Source organism: Perca fluviatilis, chromosome 2 (assembly GCF_010015445.1).
Source record: "Perca fluviatilis chromosome 2, GENO_Pfluv_1.0, whole genome shotgun sequence".
NCBI classification, from domain to species: domain Eukaryota; kingdom Metazoa; phylum Chordata; class Actinopteri; order Perciformes; family Percidae; genus Perca; species Perca fluviatilis.
The window spans coordinates 27,667,459-27,687,704 of record NC_053113.1 but is presented as its reverse complement, the minus strand read 5'-3'; the positions used below and the strand labels follow the sequence as shown (position 1 = coordinate 27,687,704).

Here is a 20,246-nt window from a genome sequence, read left to right as displayed (position 1 = left end):
GGCTAGGAGGCATCAAGTATGACTCCTGGCCAATGTGCTGTGTAACTCTTAAAGTATGGGGAACTTCTTAATTAATCTATGTTTAGTAATTCATTTTGTATCCTTTATTTTCTTTCTATATTTGAGCACATACACATACATGTAGATTCCCTTTAAATGTTAAGGGGAAGATTAAAAAAAGAGAAACTGGATCTGTGAATTCTCACAGAATCACAATTGAATTCATATCTTGCTACTCAGTCAGAATCTTATTAAGCTGGAGTCCCAGTCTCTGTCACCATAATCATATATGTGATGTTTGGCGGACATCCATTTAAAATGTAGACAATGGCATATAAAGAGCCTGGTTTTTATGTCCACTGAAGTTTCTCATCTTGCACTCTAGTAACATTTGTGTGGTCCAGGTAGCTTTGCATAAAAAGTGGTTGTCATTCGCAAGGCTACTTTTACTTTTATACTTTAAGTACATTTCAAAGCCTGTACTTTGTTACTTTTACTTAAGTAAAGAAGTTAAATCAGTACTTCTACTTTTACCAGAGTATTTTTTAACACAAGTATCTGTACTTCTACTTAAGTACGGGAAGTGAGTACTTTTGCCATCTCTGACAGGCAGTGACGTGTTTTAGCGTAAAAGCTTTAATTATTTATGAGAGAAATAACAACAGTTTGTATGGAATTAAATGGAAAGTTAACAAACTGTAGGAAGCTTCAGCCAAGTTGGTTTATCGTGATATCATGCTTCTGCCTACATTAAGGGCAAAACATCACAGCAGTGCTTCTCAATAAGAGTGTCATAAAAGTCAAGACGAACAAGAATCTTGAACATGATCATGTTTGGATACAGAATTCAAAATGTCATATCCGCTACACAATAGGAACCACTGACGTCTCCACGTCTATGATAAAGTAAGACGTGTCCATTCACATCTCTGCAACCACTTCTCACGATTCACATTTTGCTCAACTGATCACACCTTTTCTTTCTTTCAGCTCATCGTCTATCACTCTTTTCTATCTGCTTCTCTCCTTAGATTTACACCCAAAAGGCTTTAAGTATGATGTATATAAATATTTCACTAAACTGCATTCTCAGGTTATCAATAATAAAATGCCATATTCCTATAAATATTCTAAAAATACAGCTGGACAGCCTCTTCAGTGGTGCATTAAAAATTCATACACATCTAGCAAACTGCTAAATCTCCCACCACTGCACACCCATATGGACATGACCGTTGGACTATGTGCAGGTGTTTCCTTCTCACTTCCGTGTCTTTTTTCAGTGGCACATGTCTATGTGTGTATTTCTGACACATCTTCTTAACACACTGTCTCAGAGAAGCAGTCCAGTTCAGTGGAACCTGAAATAGTGCTAAGAGAGGTGATTCACATGGTCAACAGTCTGAATCACTACAGCCTAATACTAAAGCACTCTAACATTACAGACAGTTAGACAGACACAAGGCGTGTTGCAGACACACACACACACACACTATCCCCAGCCCACACACACGCTCTTATGAACACATCCTGTATACCTACTGAAAAACTATCTCTAACCCTCTCAGTCTCAGACACGCACACAAATGCACTTTGTCTCACACACACCATTTCCCTTCCTCACCGTGGTGAGATGTCACAGCCCTGTTGCATGAAGGCTCCCAGTGAGAACCAGAGGGAGTTGAAGATGCCAAACTCATTGGGAGGTTGGTCGGTGGGGCCCAGCTCTGTTGTGCCCTCCTCTGGTTCCTCTGCATGCCACTCATACGGACTAAAGCGACTCACCTGAGGGAGAGAGAAGGAATAAATAAGTGTTATAGATTATTTAGACGTCTATAAAGTAGGGTCTTATTTTAATACAGACTGAAGGAAATTAAGAGAGGAGGATTATATTCAGCTAAATAACACAGACACAAAGCCATAGAGGGTACATTTATTGTGACTTTTATGCAAGAGAAAAATGTTTCCTTGAATATGCAGACACTGGTGTCATAGGAGTTATGCCGGCATGATCTTGACTATGTGAACTTACATGTCTCACATTAAGTATTTGCATATCTTGCATACAGAGCTGTCTGTGGTGGTATTTTCCAGATAAGACACCTTTAAGTATTTAACGATTCCTGCACAGACATTATCTTCAACATTGTAAAAGTCATTACAGTTGAGGGGGTAAAGGCAATGTCGCCATACTTGAAAAGTTATTAACTGCATTAATGTATTGAAGAGTTTTAATAATCCTTAAAATAGACACACGGTGTACCCTCAGAAACATTTACATGCATGAGCACTGAGATATTATATCATCAGAAAAGTGAATCCAGCAGTAAAAGCTGCCATGGAAAAAAGTTTCATCTCCTCTATCTATATTAATAAAATTGACCAAATTGACTTCTGATCAGCAGGAAATGTGTCCTACAGTATAAGGATCTCCAACGCCAGACTGGGCACCATGTGCTGTAGCTCATTAGTTGAGACATATTTTTAGCCTGTGAGCCAAATAAGATCTCTGTTCTTTCATTCATAAGCTTTAAAAACACTTCACACTGCTACAGCCCTGCAATCCAACTCAAGTGCTGACTTCTGGTTTGAAATAATCACTCACCAAAAACAGCACAACACTGACTCCAATGTAAGCGAACACTATGCACATCCAGATCTCGTAGGCCAGCGGGTCCAGGAAAGAGAAAACACCTGGTTTAGACTTCTGGGGCTTTTTGATCATGATGGAGATTCCCAGAGACATGAAGGGCTTCGAGAAGTCGATCACCTCTTCTCTCACCAGAGTGATGGTCAGCGGGGCCACAGCAATTTCTGCTTTCTGCAAAGAGGGGTGGGTAGAATAGTGTGAGTTTACTTTAGTTCTGTCATATGGTAGTGATAGGTGATGTACAGCAACTTTATGTAAAGCAGAGAGTGATGTTGGGTAGGAATTCTCTGTGAACTCCCCTGTCTGCAGAAGGGGAAAGTGAAGACAAAGATAAAGGGAGGAGAAATAAAAGTTGAAACACAAAGGGCAGGGGAAGTAGACAATCACAGTACATATCATTGGATTTTGAAGTAGGAGCAACATAAGAAGGGGAATGATAAAGGTTAGCGAGGCAAAGAAATGGAAGTGGTAAAGCGGGGGTAGAGAAAAGGAGAAAAGGGGGGAGAGAGAAGGGTTGAAAGAGACAGAAAAGGTAGAGGGAAAACTAGTAGAATGACTAGAAGTAATTCCTACTTAGGCACAAAAGTGACACTGCCAGAATATAAATTTGTCTGCAATAACACACACACAAATCTGTAGACGAGTCAATAGCATCATTCATTCAGGACAGCAGAGTATCTGTTTCCGAATATTTGCGTGTGACTAAACAACATCTGCAGTCTTAACTGAAAAAGAGGCTACAATAAATGAATATCAAGTAACAAGTTTTCCTTCGCTACAACGAGTTAGGATGTTACAATGGGAGGAGAATGAACTGCAATAGAAAGACAAGGAAGTAGGAGGAGGAGAGGGCAGAGGAATATCAAAAACCCAAAATGCACTGCAGACAGATAAATCAAATAAATTAGGGATAGAAGGCAGGAGACAGAAGTACACAACATGAAAGAAAAGGAGAAGAAAGTCAGATAAACAGAGAGTAAAGAACATAAAGACATGAAGAAGAGGACAAAGTGCTGAAATATTTCAAATGTACTTCCTCCATGTGGCAAGTGTTAGGAACAAATCAAACCTGATTAGTCAATGCAGCGGTTCTGCTGTGTCACCTTCTGGAGGCTAATTAATTCTGTCACTGTTCTGCAGCAAAAGTCTCCACTTTCACTCTTCCGCAAAGTGACGACTGACATTGTCTTCTGCATGTTGATAAAGTTTGCACTGAGACGGCAATGTGAAATCTCAGACCGTGCATGGGCGTCGACAGCATAATTAGCCAGCTTGCCAAATTCTCAAGAAATAAAGTGAAGTCTCCATGACACAGCATCTCTGCAGAAAACTTACATGGTAACTAAGGAAACACAGAGCTCGAGACAAGTTAATGTACTGCATAAGAGTTATATTGAGCATTTTTTCAGCTGTTGCATGATGTGCGGTGGTGGGGTCACAATAGCAGGAGCATGAACAGTGTAATGCAATTCAATAGCCCTGCAGTATACATGGCATTATAAGATTACAATGTTGAAGTTATGTTAACTCTGTGCCAGAGAAGTGTTGATTCAACACAATGTGTCTGAGGCCATAATTTGTGATGTTGTACTGCACTGCAGTAAATAAAACATGTTATTTGTGTTGTATTCATTTTCTCACCTGTATGTTTGTGATTCTGTGTGTCTACTCGTACATGAAAATTCAGTTTATGCTTCAAGTTATGCTTGTAATAAATGCAGATTTTAACCTCTGAAATGTGCCAGAGAATCTTTGGTTGATATGAACTATGAATAAACTGAAGACGACGTTGAACTGAATCAAATTGAATAAACAAACAAATTTTATAGACATTTTTTTGAAGACATCATCTTGGGATCTGTGAGTAGTGATGGACTTTCTTCACTGTTTTTTACATTAAATAGACTAACCGTAAAAAATAAAAAAATAATTAATAAAGTCCAAATATTCTCCATCCAAACTTACCCCATACACAAGCTCTCCAACCATGCCATTCCATATCTTTGTCTCTGGATCTCTGGCTCCATATTTCCCATCCGGTACGATGGAGATCTTGTATTTGATTCCAATGTGTTTGGCGATCTCCGAGGCCAAGTCCACACAGTATCCCTCAAACTGGTCGTTGCCTTCATAGAGTTCCCAGTTCTTCTTCAGCATCACATAGGGACCCTCCTACAAAACCAGCATAAGGGGAGAAAGACACAATTGTTTGGAGGAACATGACAGCAGCAACTATTAAAAGAAGGAAAATGAAAACTTATCAAGAGAAGCCAGCAGTTAAAGGTGCCCTGCCATACAAAACCGTTTTTTACTTGAATTTTTTGAAATATGTTAGATCCATATGTGTTTGTGTTATGTTGTGAATGTCGAAAATGAACTGCTACCTCCTTTGTCAGCTCTAGCCGCTGAAAGAAAGAAATAAGCAGAGAAATCAGGCCAATTACAAAAGCTGGTCAGTCTGACATCATATTGCCTGAGCTCATTACTATTCATGAGCTTGCCCAGTTGGGCTGGGTAAAGGATTCTGACAGCCAGGCTCTCATTGGCTAGCTGTTAGCCAATCAGATTCAAACAGCTTAGCTTATTGAATATTAATGAAAACTGGCAGAAATCGAGCTGAGTCTTCCTGTAGGCTTTCTATACCACATGCGAATGGCTTGAAACAAGGTAACCAAGGCATTTATTCCACAAAAAATGTTACAGAGTCCATGGTAGAACTTCAGACATTACAAAGTAAGCAAATACTTGTGGCAGGGCACCTTTAAACTGGCAAATTAAACTGGACACAAGCCTCAATAAGATATTTAACCATGCATGAAGAACAGTGAAGGTAAACTGAAAGTCACACACATCTTTACGTAGATCCACATTTTAACTATAAACACCTCACAGACAAACTATTGTGTCAGGAAAACACAACAGCTACCCAAAACATCATAGAAACCGTTGCAGAGTTAATAATAATGGGATTACAATTAAAGCTGTTTTTTTCATAAAGGCCATGTCTGAGTTAGATGTTTTATATTGTGTCTTTCTGACTTCAAGTGCCTTGTTTTATGCTTTCATCTGACTCTACATGCCTCCGCTGGAACCTGCAGCTGACTGCAAATCTAATGCTAAGAGGAGAGAAATTGACAAGGGAGGGAGAAACTACAGGGGAAGAGGACAAAAAGAGAGGGAGGCTGCTGCTTTGTTAATGTGTCGTAAGAAGTAGAATGATTTCTGTGCATGCAGTAAACAAAGATGAAAGCAAAGAGGGAGTTAATGTTGTCTAGGGAGATGGTGGATGTATTTGGGATGACACACACGCACACACACACACACACACACACACACCCACACACACACACTTTAGAGTGACAGCGCATCCATCAGAAGCAGTGAGTTATGGTATTATGCCTGAGGCTGCTCACCCTGTAATCCAACTGAAACCAAGCCTATTACAATGCTATCAAACCCTTTTTAATCAAAGACTAATCTCATCTAATTAATCAAACAGGCTTTAATAATATCCAACGCTCCCAACGGAAACAGTTTAGGAAGATTATACAACACAATAAAAGATGATAGCATATGTTGGGTTGAATTTTTCATTCAGGAAATTGATTCACATTGAAAACATATACAGTTTAATCATAGAGGATTTTAGACATGTTTCAAAAGGGTTAAAATGAGCAATAAAATCACTCTGACACAGATCTGGAGAGAACGATCTTCAGTCCGGGAAATTGAGAAACAAGTCTAGATCAGATGAAAGCATGCAGTGGGATTAGAAAAATCTTACACTGGAAACTATACAAACAAAACATACAAAGGAAGGATGGATTTATAAATTAAGTTTAGTAAAGAAGGAACTTGAAATAAAACCATTTAAATGTGCAATTGTGTGTGACTGAAAGGTAAAAAAGAGAGCCATTATTTAAACTTATATAGGTAAATCTACGTTCATCATTATTTGTGAAAGAAGTTAAATGTAACACTTGAATAATATCGGGTTCGTGGTAAATATGACATCTGCTAAACATCAACATGCTATCATTTTCATGATAGTCTTTACTTAATACTCTTTCCTGTTTCTAAATCCAGAGAGTAAATTCATAATCAGTCTCTACAGCAACTCAGTTCTTGTTAAATGGTGTGTACATTTGAAAATGTACAGTTAAGCTACAATTCCAGCACCTGTCAAAAATCTTTGGGATGTGCATGTCCATTTCCCTGTGCATAAACAAATAGCAACAAATATGTAAAAATAAGGATAATCTTAAATTTACATATGAAAGGTTGAGAAACAACAAAACCATCCCAAGCATTGCTTTATCACATTTTTTACAAAGCATTATTCAGTCATCAGTATACGATTTTTTAAAAACAAAATACATTTCTTCTACAACCAACCACACAAAGGACACACTTTACACTTTTATCCCTAACATCATCATCATCAAATACAAACATTTGCCCCGTTGTGTTCAATGTCAAACACACAAAAACATTTCGCCATCGTTATCAGAGACATTAACAGGTCCCGGGGCGCTCATTCCATTGACTCAACATGAATCATAATGTTAATGAACAGCAAAAAAGTTTCAAGTAAATTCCCTCATATAGATCAACACAGCCATGAGGGCTGCTCTGTACTGTAGCAGTGATAAAGACGAGAATTAATGAAGATTTGAGCTGAAAAACATGTTTTAAAGGGCAATACAAGTGTGATTTAAAGTTGTAGCTGAATTGCTGTTTTTTTTACTGAGCATAGAAGTGCTGGTACACCTTTAGACTAAACAAAGCTAACTATTTCCAGTCTTTATGCTAAGCTAAGCTAAGAGCTACAAATCAAATGGACAGACATGAGTGGTATGGGTCTCGTCATTGAACCCTCAGCAAGGATGCAATTAAGCATATTTTTCAAAATGTCGACCTGTTCCTTTAAGTATATCTATTTAGAGCTATAATTTGTGCATAGTGTCCCACATTAGGAGATGATCTTATTAATGACCCTCCCTTGAAAAATGTAAGAAGGCTATTTTGCTTCACTTTTCATTTCAAATCATTGAATTTCAACAGTGAACCATTTTATTTTGCAACCATCTCTGTTTCCGTCTCCTCCATCAAATTACGCTCATGTTTATCATGTTAGAAAGTCAAATGTTTGAAATCACCAGTCTTGTCTAAAGTACTTGAAAGCAATACTTGAGTAAAAGTATCTTACCAGAAAATGACTGTGGTAGAAGTAAAAGTCACCTTTTAGAATATTACTTGAGTAAAAGTCTTAACGTATCTGTTATTTACTGTACTAGTATCAAAAGTAATTTTCTGATATTAAATGTACTTATTTTATCTACTTATGTTGTTTTATGTTGGCGGCAAAGCCTGCAGCAGATGCTTCCATGACACTATCAGTTATTATGCCTCCTCCTCTTCTTCTTTAGTTTTGGTGTATGGTTTTGGCGCTTGGCAACAAACAAGCATTATGCACAAACTGGAATGGAGCGTACATTAACTTGCAATCTAGGAGCAATGATTCACCCAACCTGCTTTGATGCAGTCTTATTCTTATGATTTTATGTTGTAGTAACGAGTAATGAAAATGCTTAAAAGGAAATGTAGTGGAGTAAAAGTAAAAATTTCCAGAAAAATAAATGAAATAAATAACTAAATAAAGTACATATACGCGGAAAATCTACTTGAGTTCAGTAACACAGTATTTGTACTTCGTTACATGTACCACAGTCATTTTCTGGTGAGATACTTTCACTCAAGTATTGCTTTCAAGTACTTTAGACAAGACTGCTGATTTCAAACACTTGACTTTCTAACATGATAAACATGAGCGCAATTTAATGGAGGAGATGGAAACGGAGATGATTGCAAAATTAAATGGTTCACTGTTGAAATTCATTGATTTAGAATGAAAAGTGAAGCAAAATAGCCTTCTTACAAGTATTTGTACGTCGTTACATTACAACATTGGAAATCAGAGTGAGCTACTTAATATAGTACCATGTAAGCAACAGAAACAGACACACATACATACCAGTGGGAGCTCATCCAACAGTGGCAGTGGTTTCACTTTAACGCCTCCTTAAGGTTTCTTATCAGTTTGACCCAGAAGCCTTTGTCTTGGTGTGAAGCTAATGATGCAAATGCTGTGTGTGAGTGTGTTTGCGTGTGTGTACTTGATAACCGTACATGTATTTACTTTATCATGTCTGGGTGTTGCATATTGCATCGTAAGTCAGGGTATGGCGAGAAATTAAAGGTGAGAAGAGGGGAGAAAAGGAAAAGAAAGAGAGGGCATGGTAAAGAGAAACAGGGGGAAATGTGGATGGAGAGAGGGATGTGAGGAGTGTTGGCTGCATCAACTACAGAAGAAAGATGAAGGAGCAGATCACAATACAAACAGTGATGGCTATAGGAAGAATAGAAGAGAGATAGGATCAGAAAAAAGGGAAAGTGTGAAGGAGAGATGAAGAGGAAGAGAGAATATGACAACGTGAAAAATGTAGAGGAAAAGAGTAAGGAAAGCAAGAGAAGACAGAGAGGGAAAACGGGTGGGGGGGAAGGAGGGCGAACAGCTTTGTAGAAGCAAATGGTTGGGGCTGATAAGACATGAAACACTTCACACAGGAGCCAAAAGGCAGACAGGACTTGCTATGTAAGCCAGTTAGCCAGCCAGTGAAAAAGACAGGCACCCGACTGGACAGTCACCTAACTGTCCAGTCATTAATGCAGGCTGCCAGCCGGAAGTTTAATCAGGTCAGCATTTAACAGGCCAGACTTTCAAGTACGAGTTACATATAGGCAACCACCGAGACATTTAATAAGCCTGTGAGCCACTCGTTCAGATGGCCAAAGAAGCAAGCCAGGCAGTCAGTTAGTCACAGCCTATTTCAGTCAGTCAAATTGGTCAATCAGTTCATTCATTCATTACTGCAATTATAGTACATGATCATCTGCCCAGTCTCATATTTGGCCAATGAGTCAGTATGATTATTCAACGATAAAGAGAGCAAGGCAGTTCAGCAGTCAGTGAGTACCCAGTCTGTTAGTCACAATGCCAGTTGGTCTGTAACCGAGTCAACCTGCCAGTTCAAAAGCTTTTCCCAGAAAGTCAGCCAGCCGCAGTCCAGTCAGTCCACCAGGTAACTAACCAGCCAGGCGAAAAAAAAGCCTTGTTGTCTCCCTATAATGATTGAACCAACACCCACTCAATCCATCAGCCAGTCAACCAGCATCCACAATACTGTTTGTTAGTTTTATATATTTTAGTTGAACTTGTTTTGGTCTTCCATTTATGTAATTTGACCTACTTAATACGATCACAAAAATAATGTACCTCCCTAATGTCATTTTCCTACCTTCAGCTCTATGTATGAGTGTCCTGTAACCTAATGAAGAGCCTTGTGGTATAGGAACATTGACCTTTCATTTATAAACACACAAAATTTAACAGTGAGTGGACTGTACAGGTTTCTTTAAAGCTCTGTGTGCTACACCTTTTGGTAATCCATCCATCATAAAAAATACATTTAAAGAATTTTTTTTATAATGTAATATTATATTAAAGCCAATTAACCATACAAATCACTAGGAGAAGCACAAGGAGCATTGTGTATGTTGCAGTTAACTAAGGCCGAAAAACAGGCAAAAACAAGAGATTGTCATGTCATCAGTAGGGTTGGGTATCGTTTGGGCTTTTTCCGATACCGGTGCTAAAGCGACACTTTTAAAACGGTGCCTGAACCGATACTTTTCAATAAAGTAAAAAAAAAAGAAGAATAAAAAAGAAGGGTAGTAAACAACAGTCTGCGACTTGTTTATTGCTAAGGCCATGGTCAAAATTAAAGATTTTATAATAATGTAATAATTATAACTTATAACAATAACTTATTTCACCAGTAAATTGCTGTTGAACGAAAAAAAACATCCACCAGATGGGAAAAGGGTATTTTACAATTACTGTGAATTCACCACAAGGCTACCTGTTTTACGGCTGCTGCTGCGCTGCGGAGCAGACTGTTACGTCCCGGTGTTGGAATTCTCGTGTTTAATCCAGCTGCTAGGTAAAGGTAGGCTAACGTTACCTGCTGTCAGGTGTAGTGTAAAGTCAGGCACCAACATTTTCGTTCTTATTCGGGCTTGTTACTACTGTTTACATCGGCAGCGGTGCCCTATTGGCACCGCGTTTCGGTACCCAACCCTAGTCATCAGGGATGTACAGTAAGTGTACTCTAGTACAGGCAAATGCCAACAGGCTTAACAATCAGTTCCCATTAATGCACTTTGCTACAATGCTAGTGTGAAAGTTACATTATAGACAAGTCAACACATTTATAATGGCACCACTACAATTTGAAGTATAGGGATCTAGTGTTGAATACCTTTCTATTCAAGCGTGGAGCTCTCACTGGAACTGAATACAGTTGAGGAAAAATGGCAGAGTAAGCATGACTGAGTAGATTAACAGAGTGGCAGAGCAGAAAGATGAAGATAGATGGAGAGCGATATCGAAAGTTGAGGGCTGAAAAATGTAGGAACTTATATGAGGACCTGTCCACGCATCACTCTCCGAAAATATACAAAACAATATTTATAGATAGATAGATAAAATAAGACATTTTGGTGAGGTAATTTTTTCCTGCCGGTTCTCTGTAGTGTAGCAGAGAAGGCGGTGGTGATTCTGGTGTCCTCAAAAGAAGTGAAAGAAAAAAAAAAAAATCTGAATTAACATGGCTGTCTGATGGTCTGGTGATTTTGTGTGGCCAAATGTCAAATCTTGACAGCCGCCACAGAATCCCTGGCAGAGCTCTCGTCCATGGCTTTTGTCGTGAGAGGAAGACAGGAGCACAGTGAGCAAGGCATCCCAGTACCTCACAGGCTCAATGCATCTTCAGTCCCTTTTTGCCATTTCTTCCATGTTAATGCAGTGCTAACCACTTCTGAACAAAGACAATAACTTCAAAACAAAACAAAAACCAAATATACATATTTCTTTATGCAATCAAAGCCATCAAAACAAAAACAGGGCACACTGAGTTTTTGTAGAGTTTTCAAGACGTTCAGTCCATCTGTCGTCTGTGTTTCCCGTGGGTCTGTGACTCAGGGGAGTCTTTGTTTCAGTCTGTCGCTCTGTCTGCAGACCCGGCATCAGTGTCGCAGAAGTGGCTTCCTCATCATCAGAGGCTGCAAAGAGGAGGAGGTGGCTGAGCTAACGTTAGCCAAGGCCTGCTGAGGTCACCATCCACAGAGAAATATGCAGGTGGAAGAGGCATGGAGGTAAAATCAAGAGGTGTGGGGTTGAGGAGTGTAGTTAAAGAAAGACAGCGGGAGAGAGGGAGCAAAGGAGAGAGAGAGAGAGAGAGAAGGAGAGAGAGAGAGAGAGAGCGAGAGAGAGAGAGCGAGAGAGAGAGGATAGTGGCGTTGGAAACAGTCAGACAGACATGGGTGAGAAGAAATAGGAAAGGAACACGCATCGAAAAGACGTATGCAGTAACGCCAAACTCTGAGTTGCACACTCATCTCTTTTATAACCACATCAAATTAATGTAATTAGAGACACAAGCCAAACAGCCACAGGGACAACAACAGTGTGATATAAGTAATGGTATATTAACATAATATACACATATTCAAAATAGGATTTTTGTCACAGAATAACAACTTGCCCTTTAATGTATTTGATTGTGTTGATGTGTTTGTATTTGCTTGTCTTGGGCCTGGCTGTTGGCAACACACACACACACACACACACACACACACACACACACACACACACACACACACACACACACACACACACACACACACACACACACACACACACACACAAACAAACACAGCACTGAGTTTTAACATATTGCCAGTTGAAGGGTGCATGTCTGGAGGCAGGACTGTCACTGGGGACATTTAGTCCAGCTGAATTAATTCTTCTGAACTCTTTCCTGCAGCATGTGTGGTTGTTTTCCTCTGTGCAGTCCTGACTGTTTACTTCTACTTCTGGCCACTTGAGGCACTGTAGACTTTGATTATAATATTAAATCAACATCTTTGAACATGTATACATTTATAGGTATTTGTATGAGTAGTACAGTACAACTACAGGTGTTTTTTGTCAGACTAAGGAGTTTGCTAAAAGAAGAAGCAACGTGGCTTGAAGCAAAATGCTGAATTGTCAAAGCTCAAGCCTCTGTGGCTTGTTTTATCACTCGGCTGAAATTAGTCTTCTGAGTTGCTTTCACTTGCATCATTTTCATGCCCAATTGAATTAGACTGATTGCATTTACAGGAAGAGGATGGCCATCATAAAAAGGCTGCAGATGGGTGAAGTGAAATCAAATGTAAGCAGAGGATGTGCACAAATCCACAGATTAGCCCTCCTTTATCCGTGTTTGTAGAAGAAAGAGAAGTAATTATACTGGGCTGCAGACCAGTGTCTATGTGAAAGCCATTAGAGGAGACTGGACTGAGGTCACTTCTAAATGGTGATCTGAGGTCAGTTTTAGATTTGCCTACTAATGAGCCATTAGTTTAATCTTCCAGCTGGACAAATGCCACTCCCTCTTGGCTGTGCTCTGAGAGCTCTCTTCAACTCGTACAGCTCATTCTGCTCCAACCTGAGTTCAACAAAACTCTACCATATCACATCCACATGTTGTACTTCATCCCCTGGCTTTCTGACATTGAAAGTATCCTATTAGGCAACTAAAGTAAACTCCTGCCTCAAACCTGAACTCTATCTGTGGCTTGTACAGTGACTTCCTAACCTTTTTGGTTTGTGACCCCTCAAAATAATAAGCAATAAGCAATGCATATTGCAATAGCTGAATACTGGTTGCATACAGTATATCTCTACTGGTTATGACCAAGAGTGATTTTTTTCTTTGTTTTACTTGAATAATGTAAGAAAACAGAAATGAGTGGAAGAATTTCCTGAAGTGGAAATATGTATTGTTTTCTCCTTTTCTGTTATTACTCATTTTGTGACCCCTTACATGTGTCCTACAATTCCCTGTAGGGGTCCCAAACCCCAGATTGGAAACCACTGTACTACAGCAGCAAAACCATGCCTGTAATTCATTGGTCATTACTGCACCTAGTCCTGTCTAACTACCTTAACGCTGTACCCATTGTTTCAACCCAGTTAGGACTGCTCAATTTTTGTTTACACTATTTCTTTGTCAAACAAATTTTCCTTAAAAACTAAGCTTATCATCCTCCCTCCCTTTCCCTGTACATGCACCTGATCGTGCTTTGCAAATAAAGAAAAAAAGAAAGTTTTGAACGTGTAACATGGGGTATTAATCACCTGTTGTGCACCTGATGTGTCATTCACATATGCACAAATCGCCTCTACATGAGACAGATGTGAGCTGAAAACTCAGTTGAAAGCAAGGTTTAGGTGAATTGGATAGCCGGATTGTGAGTGTTGAAGAACAGCCTAACCCAAATCGCAAACAGAACCCATATGCAGAAATGAAAGCAGTCTGAGGGTACATTACCATGATGGTTGTCACGACGACTGTCCGGTTCTCCATTGACGTGCTGTCATTGGACAGAACATTTTCATTCTGGACCAACACAAGTTTGTCTATGTCATTCCAGTAGCCAATCTGAGAGAGAGTGATAACAGAGCGAGAATGAGTGATAAAAGAAAAACTTTCATCTAATAAATCAGTCTTTATGGTGGAATTGGAAATGTCAAATGCTCACAATGAAATCAAGATAGGCAAAAACACAAATTAAAAAAAAAAAAGATATAAAAAAAATAATGGAACATATGTGAGATGAAGAGAGAAAAAAAAAGTAAAAAAAAAATGTGTCAACAGAATGAGCTCACTCCAGCAGATTTCCCACTGGAACTGTAGAAGATATTGAGAGACATTGAGTGTGAGCCAAGAACTTTCAATAAACACACATGGCTGTCAAAGGAACACTTGAGAAGCTGGAACATGGTGTTATTTCTTAATTAAAGGCACTGCATGTATACTTTTTTTCCAGTAAAGAAAAATTATAAGTTCTTGCAACCTGAGCCTTCTCCTCCTACTTTTTGCTATTATGAAGAAGGATTATGTTGAAATTGTCCTTATTTATGTCAGTGCAGTGTTGTGTATCACCAGGTTGACTGGGAGCTGTTCCCCAATGCACACTCCAAAAACCTATTACAACTCTGGCTGCAATGGTTCAATTGCAGTTATCTAAAGATATCTAAAACTGCAGCAATACAGTTATTTATTGAGAATAATGGAGATCATTAACCAGTAAATACATTTTAAATTATTTTTTAACAATCAACCACCATGAGGGATGAAAAAAGAAACATGCAGCAGACATGTGTTTGTTGTTTGTCTTTGTTTCTAAGCCATGAGAAGGGAGCCTACCTTCCGGGGTCCATTGCTCTTCAGTTCAAACACGTCCATGGTATAGTTGACCCTCCGACCATAGTGATCAAACTGAATGTTCCCAGTCAGGCCCTGAATGCGCACCTGAATTTATAGCAACAATGAAAGTAAGGACTGCTGACAAATAAAGACAAAGCACTTTAAAGTTGTAATCCTTAGGATTTCAGTCTAGAGTGATTTGGCAACACCCAAAGTAACTGATTGTAAGACAAAGTCCATGAATTCTGGAGAAACACTCCTTGAGCAGCTACTTGTCAGGAATTTAAAATAAGTGTTGTATCTGTTTCCAGTGCAGCCAAACAAGCAGTCGTTTACAAGTAGTTTAAAAGATTTAAAGCAACACCAAAGATTCTTTTGTACTTTAAAATAATGTTTCCAAAATCGTTTCAGTGGTTCATCAACTCGTAACAGGATGAACGGCACTGCTGCATTCGCTTTGTGGCCCTCTATCGGCTATAACCGTACAATGCAAGTTTGCCAGATCGGGTAGCGGATCTGTAGTTCCAATGAGACATACGACAGCGGTAATGGACAATTCCGCTTCCAACCTGTAGGGGGACTGAAGAGGAAAAGTGCTTTGGTGTTGCTTTAACGGGTAGCAGCAGTAAAGGAAATATTGGGTTAGCATTAGCAGTATTCTGTATCGATGACGGTTCATTTGTGGGATAGTTCCAGTGCCGCCGGAAGTTCCGCCGGATGTTCCTCACTTTCCTCTTTCTTTGAGTTAACTTTAAACTCTGGTCGCATCAAGCAATATTTACCGGAACCTCTGAGCAACGTTACAGGCTGAAAATGTTAAGTTTTAAGGAACATTTGGATCATGCAAAAAGGCAGGCCTGCTTGGTTCGTTCATGGAATGATTGTAAAGACAAATGTAATTGATTTAAAGATATGCAAACAACCCATGACCATTAATTCTCCTATTCAGGAATGTTGTGTGGACTAGCCAGACCGTCCTCTGCAGCGCTGTGGAGATAGGTCTGGCAAAGCGAGACTACATTAGCAATAACAATGGGATAATATAACAAACGTAATAATAATAATAATAATAATAATAATAATAATAATTATATTAATTAATTATAATTAATAATAATGCATAATTTACTGTTAGTTCTTGTGCTTAGGTATGAAATCTGAATCCAGTGAAAGAATCGCAGACCCCCCTTCTTACAATGAAAACTGCTATCGAGATAATTACTCGATGTAATTGGGTGGCGCAGTGGATATGTCACTTGACTGGTGTGGGAGATCTGGGTTCGAACCCCATGTGTCCCTGAGCAAGACACTTCACCCCTAGTTTCTCCAGAGGCATGCGACCCCTGATATATATAGCAATTGTAAGTTGCTTTGGATAAAAGCGTCAGCTAAATGACATGTAATGTAATGTAAATACTTTCAATGGCTAATGCAGAAAAAAATGGCGACCATCGATAGTATAGAGGGATAATTACTGGATGTAAATACATTTAATGGCTATTGCAGAAAAAATGGCGACCATAAATAATATCAAAAATGGGGTTTGATTTAAAGCAGATCTTGAGGATTATGATTATATAGCACCAATGATTTTTTTCCTGAAATAGAATATGAATAGTTCATATAATGCAAATAATTTATCAGATAACAAAACTTCTGTTCCCACAAGGTTGACAAGGAATTGAGAGTGAAGACATGGTTTGGAGTTAAGGTTAGAATTGTGACTATCAAGTTAGGGTAAGGGGTGGAGTAAGATATACTGTATAGTGCTTATTGTTATTGCTATGGTAAGTACCTGAGTAATGAAAGGAAATGAAAGTCATTACAATTTCCCCACAAGTATAGCAATACAAGTTTGAGTGTTACAGCAAGTGTGTGCAGGCTGTTGGGTACTCCATCAAAGTCCCAACAAGAATTTATAACACATAAATGTCGGCATTGATTTCTGGAACATTTTTTCCCTTTTTCATGACAGCTTTTTTACTCACTGCTTTTGTGAATGTGTGTGTGTGTGTGTGTGTGTGTGAACATCTGTCTAAGCATTCCGCAAGCTGTCTTGACTAAACTATACAACATTAAACTTGTACCAACCTGTTTAAGTGCACGCTCCATATCTATTCCTTGGTTCCAGGGAGCAGCTGGATTGGCCAAGCAGTCACCAGCGTTGCCACGGCGACTGATATCAATTTTCTGACGGCGAAGGCTGCGAAAGGCCTCGGCCATCACAAGGACGCCATCATATGTTAGAGCTGAGGTATACTGAAGAATGGAGGAAAAACAGGGACGAAGAAGAGACCGAATAAGGAAAAGAAATGTTATAAGTTTTTAAACTTTTTTAGACAGGCAAATAAAACTTCTTCTTTGTCAGTACACAGTATAACAGAGATTAGTCCTGTCATATAATTAATTCTCAGGTAATGCAAACATTTGAAATGAGAGAGAGAGGCATTAAAACTTTTAAGTAAAATCATAGAAAAAGTGGTTTTTCAACAACTCAACCTTTTCTTATCGCTAAACAACAGTGTTGATGCCTTCCAGTCAGGTTTTCGACCACACCACAGCACTGAGACGGCTCTTGTTAAAGTCTTTAATGACATCCACTTAAACACAGATAGTGGCAAAATTTCAGTCTTAGTATTACTTGATCTCAGTGCTGCATTTGATACGGTAGACCATGACATATTGCTTGACCGATTGGAAAACTGGGTTGGTCTTTCTGGTTCAGTACTAAAGTGGTTTGAATCCTATTTAAAGAATAGGGACTACTTTGTGTCTATAGGTAATTATACATCTGAGCATACAAATATGACGTGCGGAGTTCCCCAAGGCTCAGTTCTGGGGCCTCTTCTGTTCAACATCTACATGCTTCCACTGGCTCAGATTATGGAAAACGACAAAATAAGTTACCATAGTTATGCGGATGACACCCAAATTTACATAACCTTATCGCCAGGGAACTATAGCCCAATACAACAATTAAATATGTGCATTGAACAGATTAATGATTGGATGTGCCAGAACTTTCTTAAATTAAATGAAAAAAAAATGGAGGTGGTTGTTTTTGGAGCAAAAGAGGAACGATTGAAAGTCAGCGCTCAGCTTCAAACGACAATGTTAAAAACAACAGACAAAGCCAGAAATATTGGTGTAGTCATGGACTCAGACCTGAATTTTAAAAGCCACATTAACATAATTAAAAATCAAGCGCCTATTATCACCTTAAAAATATATCAAGGGTTAAAGGACTTATGTCTCAGCAGGATCTGGAAAAACTTGTCCATGCTTTTATCTTCAGTAGACTTGACTACTGTAACGGTGTCTTTACAGGTCTCCCCAAAAAATCAATCAGACAGCTGCAGCTGATTCAGAACGCTGCTGCTCGAGTCCTCACTAAAACCAAGAAAGTGGATCACATCACTCCAGTACTGAAGTCTCTACACTGGCTTCCAGTGCCTCAAAGAATTGATTTCAAAATACTTTTACTGGTTTATAAATCACTAAACGGTTTAGGGCCAAAATACATTTCTGATCTGCTACTACATTATGACCCACCCAGACCTCTCAGGTCTACTTGTTGTCCCCAGAGTCAGAACTAAACAGGGGGAAGCAGCGTTCAGTTTTTATGCTCCACATATTTGGAACAAACTCCCAGAAAACTGTAGGTCCGCTGCAACTCTCAGTTCTTTTAAATCTAAGCTAAAGACCTATCTTTTTGATGTTGCTTTTCTTTAAATAATCTATTAACTTTAATTTCTTATACTGCACTGTAACTTTTATTCTTATACTGCACTATCAATTTTATTCTTGTCTTTTAATGTTTTTAATTTGTTTATTAATGTTTTTAAATTGTTTTAAATTGTTTTTAACTGCTCTTTAATGTTTTATGTAAAGCACTTTGAATTGCCCTATTGCTGAAATGTGCTATACAAATAAAGCTGCCTTGCCTTGCCTTGCCTAAAACGTTTCCTGTGAAAATGTAAAGCTCCATTGTGTCATTTTTGCTAAGTTGATTCTTAGCAAAACCCCCTTTGTTCTTTCACAAATATGTGCTCATTCATGTGTAACTACATCCACCAACTAATCAAAGTATTCTCGTATGCGTAGAATCTGCCATTTAGAATCATTCAGAATACATACGATCGACTCGCTCGAATGACGGCTGCCATGTTGCGCAATACATTAGCCAAAGAGGGACATACCTCCGCCTTTCGCACTTTTAAACTCAGTGGCACCGTGACGAATGCCAATGAGGGAGGGGGAGAAGAAAATGGAGTCGCCAAGGAAGTTAAAAAGAGAATTAAAATGACAACGCAACAGGGAAAGCAACAAGACCAAAGTTGCCTGCTTTCTTCTCGACAGGTAATTCTGCCTATTTGTGTAAATTCAAAGTTTTATAGTTGCTTGGCTAACCATAGCATGGTTGTGCATAATGCTAGAACAACATCTAAGGATACTTTTCCTCGCGTCAATGATGAAAAAGGATGTCTACCTTGTAACATAAATGTAATCATACTGTATGTGTCGTGATTTCCCTGGCAGACAACTCACGTCATGTGCAGTTCTAACACAGACTAGCTACAGCTAGAACAGCTGCGTGTAAACGATGGAGATACTAAGAGCTAATTTCGGTTTCATTGACATTGTTCATACTGCTCAGAGAAATATATTAAAAACACAAACCTCCGTAGCTTCTCTCCTACACTGTAAACATTGCCTTACATTATTAATCTCGTACAATATACAGACTAACGATAGCACTGATACTTTACTAACATTAGCTTGCATATGTTTGGGAACCTGATAGCTGATGTTAGCAATGAAATGGTTGTCATATACAATTTCACTGCTAGATGGGCGAAATTCTTACACAATGTAGCTTTAAGGAGACCCTGTGTGGAAACTGACACTGACTTTACTCAGGGTGCTAAAGTGTATCTACATAAAAGTTTAAATCTACATAACAGTTTAAATGATAGACTGAAAGTCAATAATTGTGCGGGGGTTTTTTTTGTGAATTTTGGTGGTGGGTGATACATACATACATACATATTCATTAAAAATAAATATTTCCAAAACAGTATTCCAGTCCAGTCATGGACATGGAAATTCATTTGAAAGCAAAATCATGTCACATCATGTGTTTGGTGCTCAGTAGCATTAAAACAAAACATTCATATTGTCTTTTTCTCTTTTCTACACAGCACACATTGTCTGAATAG

At 38.8% G+C, this 20,246-nt stretch overlaps 1 protein-coding gene across 5 annotated transcripts in view; it reads right to left on the bottom strand.

Annotated features, from left to right (window-relative positions):
* gria4a (glutamate receptor, ionotropic, AMPA 4a) overlaps positions 1–20,246 on the bottom strand; it is a 112,486-nt gene that overhangs the window by 34,343 nt on the left and 57,897 nt on the right. For all 5 annotated transcript variants that reach the window (XM_039781865.1, XM_039781874.1, XM_039781900.1 and 2 more), the window contains 6 exons: positions 17,119–17,286; positions 15,028–15,132; positions 14,149–14,259; positions 4,616–4,822; positions 2,606–2,821; positions 1,625–1,785 (listed from right to left, as the gene is read on the bottom strand). In XM_039781865.1, coding sequence (XP_039637799.1) covers positions 1,625–1,785; positions 2,606–2,821; positions 4,616–4,822; positions 14,149–14,259; positions 15,028–15,132; positions 17,119–17,286 — 968 coding nt within the window. The remainder of the gene's footprint in view (positions 1–1,624; positions 1,786–2,605; positions 2,822–4,615; positions 4,823–14,148; positions 14,260–15,027; positions 15,133–17,118; positions 17,287–20,246) is intronic.